General features: G+C 35.5%; 1 protein-coding gene across 21 annotated transcripts in view; it reads left to right on the top strand.

The window, feature by feature from the left end:
- The window catches only part of AHI1 (Abelson helper integration site 1), a 199003-nt gene that overhangs the window by 133465 nt on the left and 46692 nt on the right, over nt 1–18846 (top strand). The window contains exon 23 of one of the 21 annotated variants that reach the window (XM_072824598.1): nt 18553–18600. The exons of 18 other annotated variants lie outside the window; for them this stretch is intronic. In XM_072824598.1, coding sequence (XP_072680699.1) covers nt 18553–18585 — 33 coding nt within the window. In that variant the 3' untranslated portion in view covers nt 18586–18600. Of the gene's footprint in view, nt 1–11347; nt 11548–18552; nt 18601–18846 lie in introns of those variants that run through there. 2 more of the 21 variants (XM_072824562.1, XM_072824558.1) reach the window with 2 other exon arrangements.

The raw sequence follows: 18846 nt of genomic DNA, 5'->3' as shown, positions 1-18846 counted from the left end.
TGCCCAGGGCGTGATCCTTGAGTCCCGGGATCGAGTGCCACATCAGGCTCCCTGCATGGAGCCTGCTTCTCCCTCTGCCTGTGTCTGCCTCTCTCTCTCTCTCTCTCTCTCTCTCTCTCTCTCTCTGTGTGTGTCTCATGAATAAATAAAATTAAAAAAAAAAAAGAAAAGAAAGCCAATTTCAAAAAAATATTTTGGAAAATATCCATCTACCCCCCAAGAAGTTTTAATCAGATATGATTTGAGGTTAGTGGATAGAGTCTTAGCGATTTCGTGGAAATAATTCAATTTTAATAGCTGTGGGTAAGTTATAGTCATATAAGTAGCAGAGAGTAATCTGGATGTGAGAGGGGGATCTTGGGGTTTGGTGGAAAGAAAGGGGCCCAGAAGCTGTGGTTTATCAAGTGCACTGGCAGAGTCACCTGTGACCTTGAGAAAGGAAATTACAAACACCTGCTGCACTTCAAACTCTGCAACCCACATGCCACAGACAGCTGTTTGAAGAACTGGAGTGAAGGAATGAGAAGATAATTGTAACTATTACCCAAGAATGAGGTGATTGGGCTTCATCCCTTTTTCTTTGAGACTTATTATAAAGCTCATTGTACACACACAAGTTTCAGCTGATACTTAAGTATGATTGACTCCTCATCTTACTCTTGTTCTATGGTCAAATTCATAGTTGACCTTCTTCCTCCATTCTACTAGAAAAATCTTTATAGGAAGTACTTAGGCTGTTAACAATTGTTCACCCAGAGAATCTGAAAATGAGTACAGCTCAATAAAATTCCCATTTTCCCAGGACCTTCATCAGACCTTTCGACTGTAATTTTCTGTTGCTGGTGCTACCAGCTGCTTAGTCCTTACCAGCAAAACCTTAGTGTTACACAAATTCAGCTTCTCCCTTTCTTTCATGTCCCACATGTATTTCTTTCTCTTCCGTATATTTCCGTATATTCCGTATATTTCCACAGTTGAACCTCTCTTGTCCATTTCCATAGACAAGATCTGGGTCTTTCCATAGACAAGATCTATGGTCTCCTCTGTATTTCTGCTTGTATCTGTTGTTTTATTTATCATAACCAACTTTACTTTCCATAACCATAATTTCTGGGATGCTCTTTTTTTTGTCACAGCTTTATTTGGATTTAATTCACATAGCTGTAAAATATACCCTGTTAAAGTCTAAAATTCAGTAGGTTCTATAGAGTATATTCATTGTCTGATTTTAAAATGTATTTGGTACCCTAAAAAGAAATCCCTTACTCATCAATAAACCCCTGCCATCGCCTTCTCTCTGTAGGTAGCCCCTGGCAAATACTAATCTACTTTCTGTCTCTATGGATTTGCCTGTTCTTGACATTGGATATAAATGCAGTGATATCATATGTTACCTTTAGTACCTGGCTTCTTTCACTTAGCATAATGATTTCAGAGTTGTTCTGTGTTGTAGCATGCGTTAGAATTTCATTCTTTTATATGGCCAAATGACTCTGTTACATGGATTTACCACATTTTATCTATCAATCTGTTGTTGAGCATTTGTGTTGCTTCTGTTTTTTAGCTATTATGAGTAATAGTATGTAAACATCCAAGTATAGGTCTTTGTGTGGACGTTTTCAGTTCTCGGGCGTATATTTAGTGGTGGAATTGCTGTGTCATATGGTAACTCTATGTTTAACATTTTGAGGAACTGCCCAAATATTCTCCAAGGTGGCTAAACCATCTTACAATCAATCCTACCAGCCATGTATGAGGGTTTAAATTTCTCCATATCCTCACTAACACTTGTTATTGTCCTTTTTATTATAGCCGTCCTGATGGAAGGGAAGTGCTATCTTGATTTGTGTTTCCTTAGTGACTAAGGATAGAGTATCTTTTGAATTGCTATTTGTGTATCTTCTTTGGAAATCTAGTCAATTCCTTTGCCCATTTCCTAATTGGGCAAATATTAATTATATTTTACTATATTATAAATTAGATCTATATTTTAAATGAGTATATGTTATATATATATATGTGTATAAATATATATATGTGTATAAGTACATGTTGGATTGAGAGCTTATTGTACCAAAGGTAGAAATGAATTCTTGTTTTTAGAAATAGAATTGACATTAGCAAATCTATATTTAATTTGGAAAATAGGACCACATTTATAACTGTAAACATCCTATATAAATATTACAAAATCCCTCTATAATAACTCAAAGAACTTTAGGAGTTAAATAATTTTAGTTATTCCTAACACTGAGAACTTACCATACACCAGGCTTATGATGTATAAATATTATACATACATCAATTGCATACTATATAAATTATATATAAATATATAAAAATATTTGTATTACTTATATCTAATTGAGTTTGTCCTATTGTTGACTTGTAAGCATTTTTTATATACTCTTAGCACAAGTCTTTTATCAAAAAGATAATTTGCGGATATTTCTCCCATTCTGTAGGTTGTCTTTTATCTTTCTTGATCATGTCCTTTGAAGCACAACATTTTTTTTTTAATTTTATAAAATCCAGTTTACTACTGTTTTGTCACTCAGTGTTTTGATCTCATATCTAAGAAACCATTGTCTGATCCAAGGTCACAAAGATTGATTCCAGTTTTCTTATGAGAGTTTTATACATTTAATTCTACCTTTAGTTCTAGAATCCATTTTGAGTTAATTTTTGTATATGGTGTGAATTAGGAATACAACTTTATTTTTTTGCATGTGGCTATCTAGTTTTAGCAGCACCATTCATTGAAAAGACTATTCCTCCCCCATTTAATGGTCTTGGCACCCTTGTCAAATATCAGTTGACCATGAATGTAAAGCTTTATATCTGGGCTCTTAATTATATTGCATATAATTCCATATACCTGTGTTTATGCCAGTAATCTACTGTTTCAATTACTCTACCTTTATAGTAAGTTTTAAAATCAGGGCATGTCCCCAGCTTCATTCTTCTAGATTGTTTTGGCAACTCTAGGTTTCTGTGTTTCTGTATGAATTTTACAGTCACCTTCTCAGTTTCTGTAAAACTTTTGATAGGGATTTTGTTGAATCTGTAGATCAAAATTAAAGAATTTAAATCTTTCAATCTAGTAATGTGGATCTTTCAATTTATTTAGATACTAATTTTTTTCAATGATATTTTGTGATTTTCAGTATATAACTCATACTTTTATTTGAAGTACTTAATTTTTTTCAATGCTATTGCTAATGAATTGGTTTTATATTCAGATTGTTCATTTATCAGGTATAGCAATATACTTGACTTTTTATATTGATGTTGTATTCTGCAACATTGTTGATTTTTTTATTCTAAAAGATGTTTGGGGGTTTTTGGTAGGTTCCTTGAGATTATCTATATACAATATCATGTTATCTACTAATAGAAATAGTTTTACTTCTTCCTTTCCACCTGAATGCCTTTTTATTCCTAACTTAATTATCCTAGCTAGAATCTCCAGTTCAGTGGAAATTGTCTTGTTCCTCATCTTTAGGGGAAAACTTTCAGTCTTTGACCATTAAGTATGTTGTTAGTGTATTTTCTGTACGTATCTTGTTTCAGGCTGAGGAAGTTGCTTTGTGTTCTTTCTTTGTTGAATATTTTATCAGGAAAGGATGTTAGACTTTGTTAAGATGCTTTTGCAGTATCTTTTGAGATAATTTGTCCTTAATGCTATTAATCTGATCTTTTAGGGGCACCTGGGTGCCTCAGTCAGTTAAGTGTCTGACTCTTGATTTCAGCTCAGATCATGATCAGGTTGTGAGATCAGCCTCTCACTGGGCATGGAGCCTACTTAAGAGTCTCTCTCTCTCCCTCTGCTCTCCCCTCTCACCCTCCCCAGAAAAATATATATAGTATTTTACATTGACTGGTTTTCATGTAAACCAACCTCTCATTCCTAGGATTTTTTTTAATTTATTTTTTATTGGTGTTCAATTTACTAACATACAGAATAACCCCCAGTGCCGTCACCCATTCACTCCCACCCCCCGCCCTCCTCCCCTTCTACCACCCCTAGTTCGTTTCCCAGAGTTAGCAGTCTTTACGTTCTGTCTCCCTTTCTGATATTTCCCACACATTTCTTCTCCCTTCCCTTATATTCCCTTTCACTATTATTTATATTCCCCAAATGAATGAGAACATATAATGTTTGTCCTTCTCCGACTGACTTACTTCACTCAGCATAATACCCTCCAGTTCCATCCACGTTGAAGCAAATGGTGGGTATTTATCATTTCTAATAGCTGAGTAATATTCCATTGTATACATAAACCACATCTTCTTTATCCATTCATCTTTCGTCGGACACTTGGTTATGATGTATAATCTTTTTTTATATGTTGTAAATTCTGGTTACTTGTATTTTATTAATGTTTTTACATCAGTATTCATAAGAGATTTTAGTTGTAGTTTCTTCTCTAGTTTTGGGATCACAGTCAGTAATATTGACTCCATAGAATGAGTTGTAAAGTGTTCATTTCTCTCTTATTTTTTGGAAGACTGTGAAAGATTGATCTTATTTCATCTTTAAACATTTGGTACAAAAAAAATAAAAATAAAAAACATTTGGTACAGTTCATCAATGATGCATACTGTATGTGGGCTTTTCTTTGTGGAAAGTTTTTTAATTGCTAATTCAATCTCTATCCTTACAGGTTTATTCAGATTTTCTTTTTCTTCAGTGAGTTTTGCGTCTTTCTAGCAATGTATTTGTTTTATCTGGGCTACTTAATTTTTTAGGATACAGTTGATAATAGCACTCCATTAGTAATCCTTTTTATTTCTCTAAGTCCAGTTCTGATGTCTCTTCTTTCATACTTGATTTTATTAATTTGAATGTTACCCACCCCCCACCCTATAGTCAGTCTAGTTAGTTTTATTAGTTTTATTGATCTTTCAAAGAACCAATTTTTAGTTTTATTAATTTTCTTTATTCTTTTTCTATTTGCTATTTCATTTACTTCCATGCTAGTGTTTATCATTTTCTTCCTTCTGCTCACTCTGCATTTAGTTTTATTTTTTAGTTTTAAAGTATAAGATTGGGGATCCCTGGGTGGCTCAGGAGTTTGGCGCCTGCCTTTGGCCCGGGGCACAATCCCAGAGTCCCGGGATCGAGTTCCGCATCGGGCTCCCTGCATGGGGCCTGCTTCTCCCTCCTCCTGTGTCTCTGCCTCTCTTTCTCTCTCTCTCTCTCTCTCTCTCTCTGTCTATCACAAATAAATAAATAAATCTTTAAAAAATAAAAAAAAATAAAGTATAAGATTGGATTATTGATTTGATATCTTTCTGCTCAATAAAAGCATTTACAGCTGCAGAATTTCCTCAGATCACTACTTTTTGCTGCATTCATACATTTTGGCAGGTTATGTTTATTTCTTTGTGTGTATCTTTTCCTAATTTCCCTGATTGATTTCTTTTTGACCCATTGGTTATTTAGTAGTGTGTTGTTTGATTTCCACATATTTATGTGGTCATCTTGTAACTGATCCAAAGGTCATCTTGTAACTGATTCCTTTTTTCATTTCATTGTGGTTAGAGAACATACTTTCTATGATTTCAGGGGTTTAAATTTTTAAAGGCTTATCTTAAGGCCTAGAATACGTCTATCCTAGAGAATGCTCTGTGTGCACGTAGGAAGGATATGTATTCTGCTTTTGTTGGGTGCAGTGTTCTACAGATGTCTGTTAGATTTAGTTGGTTTATAGTATTGATCAAGTGTTCTGTTTCCAGATTGATGTTGGGCCTAGTTCTTCTCACTGTTGAGAGATAGTGTAGTCTCCAACCATTGTTGTGGAACTGTCTGTTTAACATTTTACTTCTACCAGTTTTGCCTTATATACTTAGAGATATATGTACTTAGAAGTCTGTATTAGATACATATATGTTTATACATACTTATGTCTTCTGATTGACTTTTTGTCATTGTCTCTACTGACAGTTTTTGTCTTAAATTCTATTTTTAAGAATAGAATTACTAAAAAAAAAAAAAAGAATAGAATTACTAGAGTAGAAACCCCAGCTCTCTTTGGATTTCTGTTTGTGTGGTATAGTTTTTTCATCTTATTTAATTTTTTTTGTCTTTAAATTAAAATGTGTCCTTTTTTTTTAAGAATTATTTATTCATGAGAGACAGAGAGAGAGAGAGAAGCAGAGACACAGGCAGAGGGAGAAGCAGGCTCCATGCAGGGAGCCTGATGTGGGACTCGATCCCAGGTCTCCTGGATCGCCCTGGGCTGAAGGCGGTGCTAAACCACTGAGCCACCTGGGCTTTCCACATGTGTCTTTTATAAACAGCATACAGTTAGATCATTTTTTTCCCATGCTGATAATCTGTATTTTATTTGGAGTATTTAATCTATCTATATTTAAAGTAATTACTAATGGGGTAGAATAAAGTCTACAATGTGGTTTTGCTTTCTTTGTTTTTTTTGTTGCTGTTTGATCATTTGTTTTTGAGGGATAAGAGGATGGGAGGAAGGAGAGGAGCAGAGGGAGAGGGAAAAAGGGAATCTTAAGCCAGCTCCACATGCCCAGAGCATAGTCCAATGCAGAGCTTGATCTCACATATCTCACAACCCTGAGACCATGACCTGAGCCACAATTAAGAGTCGGACACTTAATAGAATGAGCCACCCAGGCACCCCAGTTTTGTTTTCTTTTTTGTTTTTAAGATTTTATTTATTTAAGAGAAAGAGCACACATGAGTTGAGGGTGGGGAGGGCAGAGGGAGAGGGAGAAGCAGACTCCCCACTAAGCAAGGAGCCTGGCAGGGCTTGATCCTAGTACCCTGGGATCACAACCTGAGCCCAAGGCAGATGCTTAATCAATTAAGCCACCCAGAGACCTCCCAATTTTGTAGAGTTGTTTATATCTGAAATATCTTTTTTTTCTTGATTCCCATATTCTTATTGCTCACTTTTTTTAGTTAAATATTTTTCACTATGCCATTTTAATTCCCTTTTTATATACTTTCTTTGAGTTGTTTTCTTAGTGGTTATCCTGAGAATTAACATTTTAACTTAAAACAATCTAGTTTGGATTAATATCACCTTAATTTCAGTAGTATATAAAAATTTTGCTGTAACACAGCTCTTTTTCTTTTTGTCTCCTTTGTGCTATTATTGTTTAGATTATATCATTGTACATTGTAAGCTTATCGACACATTTTTATAATTATTTCTTGTGGGCTTTTTTTTTGTTTTTTTTTGTTTTTTTTTAGAAAGAGATAGCAAGAGACAGCAGGGGGTGAGGGGAGGGAGAAGCAGGCTCCCCACTGGATATGGGGCTGGATCCCAGGACCCTGGGATCATGACCTGAACTGAAGGCAGACACTCAACTGAGCCACCCAGGCGCCCCTGCAAATTGTCTTTTAAATTAGATGGAGGACTTACAAAAAAAATGTAATATATATATATTATATATAATCTACTTATATTTATCTATGTAGTTACCTTTCCTACTGCTGTTTATTTCTTCATGTAGATTTTAGTTACTGTCAAAATGTCCTTTTTGTTTCAACCTGAAGGACTCCCATTAGTTTTTCTTGAAGGGAAGATCTGGTAGTTTGATATCTCTTATAATTTATCTGGGAATATGTTAATTTCTCCTTCCTTCTTAAAGGATAGTTTTGTTGCATATTGAATGGTAGGTTGAGTCTTCCTTCAGCACAAAATGTTGAAAGCCTGTTCCTACTAATTTTTGACCTGCAGGGTTTCTGATGAGAAGTCTGTTGTTAGTCTTCTTGAGAATCCTTTCTATGTGATGTGTTATTTTTCTCTTGCTTTCAGGATTCTTGGTCTTTGTCTTTCAGTAGTTTGTGATATTTCCAGATGTGGATCTTTTTTGAGTTTTTCTTGTTGGAGTTTGTTTAGCTTCTTGGATGTACATATTTTTCATCAAATTTGGGGAGTTTAGGGCTATTATGTATTCAAATATTTTTTGTCCCCTTTCTGTCTTTTCTCTCCTTCTGGGACTCTCATTATGCACATAATAGCACAGTTGGTGGTATCCCATGCATTTCTGAGACTCTGACATTCTTTTTTCTATCTGTTCCTCAGACTAGGTAATCCCAATTTACTTATCTTAAAAGTTCACTGATTCTTTCCTCTACTACTTCAAGTCTCTTGAGCCCCTCTAGTTATTACTGTACCTTTCAACTCCAGAATTTGTTTTATTTATAATTTCTGTTTTTTATTGAAGTTTTCTATTTGCTGTGATATAATTCCTATACTTCTTCTTTATAGATACAGATATAGGTATAGATATAGTAAATCTAATGTCTGGGCTTTCTCAGGGGCAATTTCTGTTGATTCATTTGATTCCTTTATTGCTTCTTTATGTGTATCATAATTTTTTGTTAATAACTAGACATTTGGAATGGTATAATGTGGCACACCTGGAAATTATATTCTCTATACCCATTCCCCATGGCTTATCATTTTTGTTATTGTTACTGTTAATATTTATTTAGTAAACTGCCTATTGAAGCAGTGAAAACAAATCCCAACACACACAGAGCCCCTTAGAAAAGGCTGCAAGAACTTGGTTCCAGGCATTTAAGGAAATTTCTGTTCAACCATTGGCTGACCACTAAGCTAATCAAATAGACACTTCAGTGGTCAAACAACACAAAAAATACAAACTTAATAGAATTACTCAGGAAAGTCACCAATTAAATAAATATTTGGGTTGACATTAGAATTGGAAATAGAGGGCAGCCCGGGTGGCTCAGAGGTTTAGCACCTGCCTTCAGCCCAGGGCCTGATCCTGGAGACCCGGGATTGAGTCCCGCATCGTGCTTCCTGCATGGAATCTGTTTCTCCCTCTGTCTGTATTTCTGTCTCTCTATCTGTCTCTCTCTCTGTCTGTCTTTCATGAATAAATTAATAAAATCCTTAAAAAAAAAAAAAAAAGAATTGGAAATAGACAAGCGTCAGTGTTTAAGATGAGCAGTGAGGTATTGATATCTGGCTAACAGCAACCTAAAAAGCTTTTCTCTTTACATTTATAAACTAATATTCAAGATTCTTTTGTAAAGTCTTTCCTCATTACCTCTGCCTCTAGTCATTTCAGTACCCTTAAATATAAACTACAGTAATCAGATGGGCCCACATGTTAATATACATATATAATTTGTCATCTTGGCCCAATTTCAGTTTCCCATATAACTTCCCAGTTTGGTGTCCTCAACAAATTGTGACTAAGAAGCTAATATGAAAAAAAATGCTTTGATGATCTTCAGGTGCCTTCTTTAATAGAAATACCAAGTTTTTAATTAATATCCTCCTTTCAGCGTAATCTTAAGGAAAGTCACAGACAATGAACCAAGCAGCTTCATATTTACTTAGTTCCTTGAAGGCATCTAACTTCAAAATTAAATATGTAAATTTACAGACTAAAAGCATAGGCTTAAGAGAAAAGCAGACCCACAATCTAGAATCTGCCAAGCTGTGTGATTTAGACAAATAATAATTCCTTTAGTTTATAATTAAAGAAATTAAAACCATAATAAGTACTAAATAGGAGAGTAGTTATGAATATGTGTGTATGTGCACAAATACACACACACACATATACGTAGAATATGCTTATGGGGCACCTGGGAGGTTCAGTCAGTGGGTGTCTGACTTTTGGTTTCAACTCAGGTCATGATCTCAGGGTCATGAGTCAAGCCCCACTTTGGGAGGGGGTGATCCATGCTCAGCAGGGAGTCTGATTGAGATTTTCTCTCCCACTCCCCCCACTCATGAACATGAGCACACTGTCTCTATCAAATAAACAAAAAGAATATGCATATATATACTATGCGCTTAGCACATCCCTGGCATATAGTAAGCATGAAATAAATGATAGATACATATATTTCTAGATATATCTAGATGAATACACACATACCTATAGCATAGCAGATTATTAAATGAATACACACATACCTATAGCATAGCAGATTATTAAATAACAATAGATGAACACTGATGCTGAGAAAAGACCCAAACTGAGGTTTATATACTTGTTTTAGAACTAATAAATTTAAAACCTTGGTTGAGTAAAATGAAGTCATCTAAATGAGGTATTTTTATATAAAATATTAATATTTCATAAAACAGAGCAGATTATTTTAAATGTATTCATTTCTGCTAAACTATAAAAATAGGGATTTTTAATGCATAATGTTTGAAATAGTATATTTTTCTTAATTTTATTCTAAGCATTTTCAGGTCAAGAACTGTAGGCTGCATTTCTTTGTATTTCCCATACTGTGTACACTGCCATATATATAGCACACACTGGAGATATTTACTATATGAGTATTAATTAATTCATCTTTTTAGAAATTGTGTATAATCTTAATGAATTCTGTTAATTTAACAAATATTTTTAGGAGTGCTCTTAAGTAGTTCTCGAAAACTTTATATTTTTTAAGGACTGCAACTCTTTGCACATAGAGTTGGTGCCCAGGAAATCCTGAAGGTGCCATTAAGCATCAAAAAGAGATTTAAGGGGCAGCCCGGGTGGCTCAGCAGTTTAGCGCCGCCTTCAGCCCAGGGCGTGATCCTGGAGACCCAGGATCGAGTCCCACATCGGGCTCCCTGCATGGAGCCTGCTTCTCCCTCTTCCTGTGTCTCTGCCTCTCTCTCTCTCTCTCTCTCTCTCTCTCTCTCTCATGAATAAATAAATAACATCTTTTAAAAAAGAGATTTAAATTTCATTCCTAAAAGACTTGTGTCCAGACCTTATGTTAATTTTAATATGTCTCATCGTTATAATGCATGTTTAAGCATAGAGACATACACCCATACTTCACTCTAAAAGAAAACAAAAGAAATTGCAGCTCACTTAGACATTTTTGGATTTGTATAAGTGCCTATTCAAGTTTAGAGAGGGCTTTTTCAAAGTAGTTTTGAAGCAATACGGGTCTATTTGAAGACTCCTAACTAACTTGCCTATGTCTATTTTTAAGTTTTTTAACATTTACATACTTATGTCTTTATATTATTAACAAGTTAACACATTTTTTCATTTAATATTTATAAATTTTCATGTTTAAGTATTTTTTAAAATTTTTTACTACCTCTCACAACCCTTATGGTTTACGGAAAGACCTGGTCAGGAAAGTAGCATCAACAGCTAGATAAAAGCAGATAATAAATGCAGTACAGTAAAAGGAAGAACATTCATTTATCTTAAGGGATATATTTTTATATATAATCTCTATAAATCACTGCCTTAAACTATGGAGTACAAAATTTATAACTACTAAAACTGTGTATATAAATTGTGAATAATATGTTATTTACAAATACTTAAATTTACTTTGTTTAAATATATTATCTAGGGATCCCTGGGTGGCGCAGCGGTTTGGCGCCTGCCTTTGGCTCAGGGCGCGATCCTGGAGACCCGGGATCGAATCCCACGTCGGGCTCCCGGTGCATGGAGCCTGCTTGTCCCTCTGCCTGTGTCTCTGTCTCTGTCTCTGTCTCTCTCTCTCTCTGTGACTATCTATCATAAATAATAAATAAATAAATAAATAAATAAATAAATAAATAAATAAATAAATAAATAGTCTGCAATATATTTGTCTTACTGATAATTTTTAATTTGCTCATAGCTCATGGTCTATTAAGAGAAATTTATTTAAAGATTTTATTTATATATTCATGAAAGACACAGAGAAAGAGACAGAGACATAGGCAGAGGGAGAAGCAGGCTCCCTGTGGGAGCTCAATGCAGGACTTGATCCCAGGACACTGAGATCACACCCTGAGCTGAAGGCAGACATTTAGCCATTGAGCCATCCAGGTGTCCCTATTAAGAGAATTTCAAGAAATTCACATATTTTTCAGAAGTAATTCATAATAAATTATTTTAGAATTTAATATGAGCATACATCCTGGTACTGTGTATTAGCAACTTAAAAGTAGATAAACAGAAGAGTAACTTGTACAAATATTTTAAATATCCTTTTTTTTAAAAAGGGCTGCCATACCAAAAACAATGAAACATCCATAAACAGAAGCTCTCTTAGAGCAGAGATTTTTGTCTATATGGTTCACTGCTATCTGCCCAACCTTTAAGAGTAGCTCAGGCACGGTAGGTACCTCATATTTATTGCTGAGTGAACAGATTTAATTTTTCAGTTTTGCTTGTTTTTCTATTTTAAAAATTTCATTAATCCTCAAGAGATTGGAGGAAAACCTAAGAAATGTTTGCCCTGACTCCTACTTGCACTTTGAGCATGTGCTTTTTGATAAAATGTCAAAACAGATGTTAAGTTACTCAGATCTGGAGCCAGTCTACATTTCAGTGAAACAAGAGGAAAATTAAGCAAGATAAGTAATAGGAAAGTAGGAACAGGTTTACTTTTTAAGTTTTGCCAGTAACACTTTGTTATAAGATTGGGCTGTTGTTATGTTGTTATGTTGTTTCTTACCTACCCGTTCAGTTGATAAGTGCAAAAAATAAGTGGGTGTGTTTTATAAAGTAGATCATTGAAATAAAGTATTAACTAAACTTTAGGTATGTTTAAGAATCACAGATTGCTGGGCCCATCTCCAGAATATATTATTTTAGTTGGCTCTGGAATGAGATCCAAGAATTTGCATTTCTAACAAATTTCCAGGTAATGTTGCTGCTCCTGGTCTAGAGACCACAATTTGAGATTCTAATCTCAACCAGTGATTCAGAATTTTCCCTTCGCTATCCCTATCAAGAAAGAAAAACTACACTGTCATTTTTCTTCACTAACAACAAAAAAATCTATAGTCTATAAAAATTTACATTATTCTCTTGATTTTTAAAAAACGTATCTTGATTAGAAAGATACATTTTGAAGCCTTTTTAAATGAAATACTAATGATTCACTGTAACAAAATGTATGCATTACAATTTCCAGTAAGAAAAGTTTTAAGTGAATGCTAATCATCGTATAAAATGAGTAGCTTGATTTGTAAAGTCCAAAGGTCAGGTCACTTATATTTGTCAGAGGAGTAGTGTTTCCAAATGGTAATTCGGAAGAAATGCTTTACTGTTGTTGTTCTTCGTTTATTAAAAGGAGGATTTCCTGTGTAGTGTTGGAAGCAGTCAGACAAGCTTTCCCAATTTATGGATGAGCACAAATAATACAACTACACTATTACCCATCAAATTAATATTTTAAATTTACTTTAAAATCTATGAATGCTGTTCTTTTGGAATAGTTATTTGAGTACCTGGTACAATAGAATTTTAAAGCTGGAGGGTATACCACATAGCATCTGGTTCAAACCCCTTAGTTTACAGATATCCAATCTGAGTATTTTATGATATACTTCAGCCTTGGAGGACCAAACAGGACTGGAATGCTCAACATTTTGATTCCAGTTTGGTATTCTTTCCATTACCTTAGTTACTTTACCAGAAGTAGTTGGAATTAAATATTTTCAAATATTTGATGAATTGTATAAAGTTTATATATACTAACACTATGTGGCAGGATAGGAACAGATAGTTTGGTACAGAGACAATAAACTTGGTGCAGTTATTTACTTTTTTATCTCTTTTTTTAATTTATTATTACAGATAAGATCAGTTAAAATAACAGAATCTTGGTTTCTTTTTTATAAATATCTTTAGCGTATCTTACATAGTACTTACAAAAATAATCATAAAAAAAATATACATTCCTACCACATGATGTTAAAAATAGGGCTGTATATTTCTTTATTCCTTGCATGAAATAAAATATAGGCCCAATGTCACTCTTAGTAAAGTAGTCTTTGGATATTCAGTAATCTGCTTCTGTGAAATTCAGAATTTATTGCTAAATTTGGTTTTCTGCTAACATTGTTTTAATCTGTTCCTTTCTATTTTAATGACAAAGACTAAATATTCTGTAATTGACATTATCGAGGAATGAGACTTTCTTAAACCTTATTTTACCTGTTAAATAATTACTGGGGCAGAGGGCAGGCATAGCCAGGGCAGGAAAGGGAGGCCCACCCAGAGGCTAGCTGGCTACAGTGCAGCACTGATGCTCAGGTGCATGGTGGTTGGCGACAGGGTGGTGGACAAGACCTGCTTACTCATGAGCCGTGCCACTGACACTTTGCTGGAGGACTGGTGCCTCCCCATCTTCAGTGCAGTCCGCATCAGTGTAGAGAGCAAGCAGTACCTCCTGAGGTTCAACAGCATAAAGTATGACCAGACAGGAAAGCTATGATCATCTGAGGACTTTATCTTATCCAGTGACTGTGGTCTTCCTTAAATGCTCCTCTCTGGCCCTATTTCAAGATGTAAAGCTTTCCAGTGACTATAGACCCAGCTGAAGCAGCACTAGAGGAGAAAGTACTCAAGTCTATGTGTTTATTCAATGTAACTTAGCCTTTTGAATGACTTGGGACCATTGTGAATATTGATTCTTAACTTACACCATAGTTGAAGTTGCAAGAAGCATCTGCTGCTGAACAGTACTGGTTAATGTTCCTTCAGTACACTGGTTTCAAGAACCATGGAGAATTCTTCAGAGACAACAATAGTAATGGAAAATCTCTCGGAAAATAATATAAAGAGGAGTTCACCTAAAAGTCTTGTAACATCCTGACAGACTCTGCTGTATTAGAGCAAGAAATTGTCTCTTGCAAGCACTGCTCTAAAGACTGAAAAATGAGTGTCAGGAAAAAATAAATAAATAAAAGCTTGCCAGTGACACTTCCAACATGACTGCACCCAAATAATTGGGCAAGCTTTGAGAAGAAGGAACTCCATTTCAAGGATGTGAAATGTGGACAAAATTTGACCCAAGTGGATTTTGTAAAAAAAAAAACAAACAAAAAAAAAAACTCATTTCCTAAATCTGTCACTACCAGCATGGACACATAAATTAATGTTTTTAGACTTCTTTTGCAGAAAGATTTCATAACTCCTCTGTAAGCTCAAAGATACTGCCAAGGATGTGCTGTCATACATACCTAAGCACCAGAGCACTATGTGCAAGGAATGGTACATTATAAAAGATACTCATCAAAAGAATGAATGGTCAAGATAAATGACAAGACTTACCAAAATAAAGAGAAAAAATAGATACATTATCAATTTAAAACAAACCTCTTGATGGGATTGTGTTTCCCAACATTTTTTTTAAGATTTTTTAATTTATTTATCTTAGAGTATAAGCAGGAGGGGCACAGGGAGAGAGAATGCGAAGCAGACTCCACACTGAGCCTAGAGCCTGACATGAGGCTGGATCTAAGAACTCTGAGATCATGACCTGAGCCAAAACCAAGAGCCAGGCGTTTAACCAGCTCTGTCACCCAGGCACTCTCCCAACATTTTTATGGAGCTTTCCTTTACCCCCAAAACAATGAGATAATAACAATATGTAATTGGAGATGGGGAAGACAATTTATTGCAGAATCCACTGCAAATCAAAGTAAGCAGAGAAGTTTATTGTGTATATTAAGATGTTCAGAAGAGAGTAAGAGGTCCTCAAATGAGAAGATGACATAGTGGTTAAAAACACACAGTGGAATATAAACAGATTATCATAAGCCTTGTAGCTTTTGTAACGTACCTTCAGTATGATGAAGGAATGGTCGTAGTTTCACTGCCAAAATGTAGACTTGGCAAGTGAAGCCTACTGATTCCTCACTGTGTAGCAACTTTGCACTTAAATGGCAGTCATGGTATGATGATGACATTCTCCAAAAACCGTTCCTTTGCTTTGAGGGATGTAGCCTCCTGAAGCACAACCCTCCTACGGATTTTGGTGACAGGGCCGTTGTTTCTACATCAGGAGATAATATTATGATAGTGTTGGACATAGTACTATAATCTGGTAAGGACCTAAAATGTATTACCCATGTGCGTGCCATGACCAGCAGTAGTGAGTAGTTACCACCATTCATCTGACACTATGAGTTGTAGAACTGTGTTAGTCTGCCAGGACTGCTGTAACAAAGTACCATCTCAACTGAGAGCTTAAACAAAAATTTATTTGCTTATGGTTCTAGAAACTAGAAGTCCAAAATCAAGTCACCAGCTGGGTCGGTTTCTTCTAATATCTCTCTCTTTGATTTGTAGATGGCTGCTTTCTCATTGTGTCCTCCTCTGTCCTTATTCTCTGTGCATGGGTGCTCCTGCTATATTTTCCTCCTCTTTATAAGGGCAACAGCCCTATTGGACTAGGACCCCACCCATATGACCTTATTTAACTTTAATTACCTATGTTAAAGGCCCTGTCTCCAAATGTCTCCAGACCTTGCTAGGGCTTCAACATATGAATTTTAGGGAGCATACAATTCAGCCCATAACAGAGATGTAGAACATATTTACAAGGACTAGAAGGGCATGTAAAACTGGTATGCTATATTTGATTGCATACAGAAGATAATTTGTAGATACTTTAATAGGAAAATTGAAATATAGGGTCTTTTGGACCCCAGTACCTCTGAAGGGATTCTTATCACCTGACCTTGGTAGAAAATTCAGGAAAGGTTTTCTATCTCCAGTTTGATGAATTCCAGATTATCAGTAATCCACCCAAGAACACAGGCTTGATGTGGGACTTCCTAAAGGATACTCTTGCCTAAGCCAAATCTCTCCTGCTCTTCTTCTCAGCAGCCACCCCTCTAACTCCAGAGAAATGAGCATGCACAGGCTTCATACTTCCATAAGATTCGTCAATGTTGTGCTGTTTAGTGTACGAGAGCCAGGATGAGGAACAGCAGGAAGAGATCCCTACAGTTTTCTGGGACTGGGTTTCAGATGTCTTGGAAGGAGCACACGGGTCTGCAGGTAGCCCAGGATTGGTAGTTCTCTCAGCACAGCCGCAGTAGTGTCACCCAAAACTCTGTCCAATCTCTCATGAGGGATTAGGATCTCTGTCCATCCCTTCCTCTCTGCTGCTGCTTCCCCATGTTTGATTCTAGACTAATATGTCCTATAAAAAAAAAAAGTGTAATTCATGGTTAACTTTAGGCAAGTTACTAAATTTCTCTGTGCATAAAATTCCTCATTTATGAAATTGAAATAAGAATTTGTACCCTTACAGGATTGTCCTACAGATTTGTGTAGGAACTTAGGTAAGCGACTAGCATTGTACCTAGAAAATGGCAGACACTCAGAACATTATCATTAGCTTTCTTCTGTAATAGTACCAGCTCGGAGGAAAAAGAAAGAAGAAAGGGAAGAGTTAAAAGTTCCACCTTTACATGTGATTTGGCATCAGTACACTAAAAGTTATAAGAGATTCGTAAACTTGAAACAACAGCCTGCATAACATGTTGTGAATTACAGAGTGTGCTAAGCAATACAGTAGGAATGGCATTTGTACCATTTGACTTAAATTATTATTACTGCCCTTATACCAGAGAGTGACAGCAGGTACTTCCAGATTTATCCATTCACATCTCTGGGTTAATGTGTTAATAAATATTGTAAATTACCTAAGAGGCAGCATCCAGAGTTTTGTGAACTGTTACAGAATCTCCTACTTTTTAAAACCCTTATCTCCTCCCATTGCCCATAGTATGAGTATGAGCTTCCACAGCATGCATGACCTGGCCTCTCCTGACACCTGCAGCCTCACCTTACCCCACTCAGCTAGCGAGGCTCTTACCTCTAATTCAGGCTCCCACCATATTGAACTATTTGGGGTTTCTCTTTGCTGGACTCTCACACATGCAGTATAGCCTTCCCAAGACACATTTTCCATCTCTTCACCTGGCCATTCCTGATTATCCTTTATTCTCCTGCAGAGCCTAAATGAGGGAACCCTTCTAGAAAGGACCCTATTTACTGTGGTATATTTAGCCCTTAGCCTAGTACCAATGGTAGCACATTAGGATTTCAGTAAATACTTCAGTGAATGAATCAGTTCTCAACCTAAATGCCAAGGATTATGATAATTTTCCAATATATACATAGTGGTATAATCTGTTTTTTGTTTGTTTTTTTGTTTTGTTTTGTTTTTTAATTAAGTAGGCTCTACACCCAGCGTGGTGCTTGAACTCAAAACCCTGAGGTCAGGACCTGACCCAAAATCAAGAGTAGGACACTTAACCCATTGAGCCACTCAGGCACTCCCTGTTAATTTTCAAATCCCATTTAAGTAGGAAAGAAGTAGTTTATTCTTTAGTGTACGTATTATGTCCTATGTTATTTAATGCGTGACATATGAAAGGGATTAAGGTCTGTCTCCTCCTTGTAACTGCTATAAGGGATTTGTTAAATTTCTGTGCACTCATTCATTTTGATTTTAGTTTTTAAAAAAGAAAAAAATCAAAACAATGACTACTAAACAATACAGAGAAGAAAACTCTTGTAGAAAGGCCTTTCCTCTTAAATTTGTATCTAGTGAAAATACCCTTATTAATAAGAGTATATTTTAAAGTAGTCAGAAGATTTAGATTTTTTATATAAAATACCAAAAAGCATATGTTGGTGGGGAAATAGATCTTTAAAAGAGACATCAAGTGATCACAATGAAGTTATGTAATCAGGTTGTTTCATTGCTTTTCTTTTTTATAAAATCGTTGACATTCTGAAGTTTTTTTTTTTTTTCAGATACATCTGCTTAGCGTAGAGAATAGGATCTGAAGGTAGTATAAAACAATTCTAAGAAAGTGAATGGTGTGTGAGCCTTTTTTTTATTTGCTTCACAAGTAATTCACTTGTAAAAAAAAAAAAAATTAACATCTGCTATTTTGAAGCTAATCTTAGTGTATTGAATGCTCTTAACCATTTCTCAATCCCACAGTCTTTTATCTTGCTTCTCCTGCTGTGTTCCCACCACCCCTGATCCCATTAGCAAACCTTGAGACAGCCTCAGACTTACCAAAGTACTGCTTTGGTTTCAGC

This window comes from Canis lupus, chromosome 1 (genome assembly GCF_048164855.1).
Source record: "Canis lupus baileyi chromosome 1, mCanLup2.hap1, whole genome shotgun sequence".
Taxonomy (NCBI): Eukaryota; Metazoa; Chordata; class Mammalia; order Carnivora; family Canidae; genus Canis; species Canis lupus.
The sequence above is the reverse complement of the archived record's forward strand: the minus strand, read 5'-3'. Positions and strand labels throughout refer to the sequence as shown.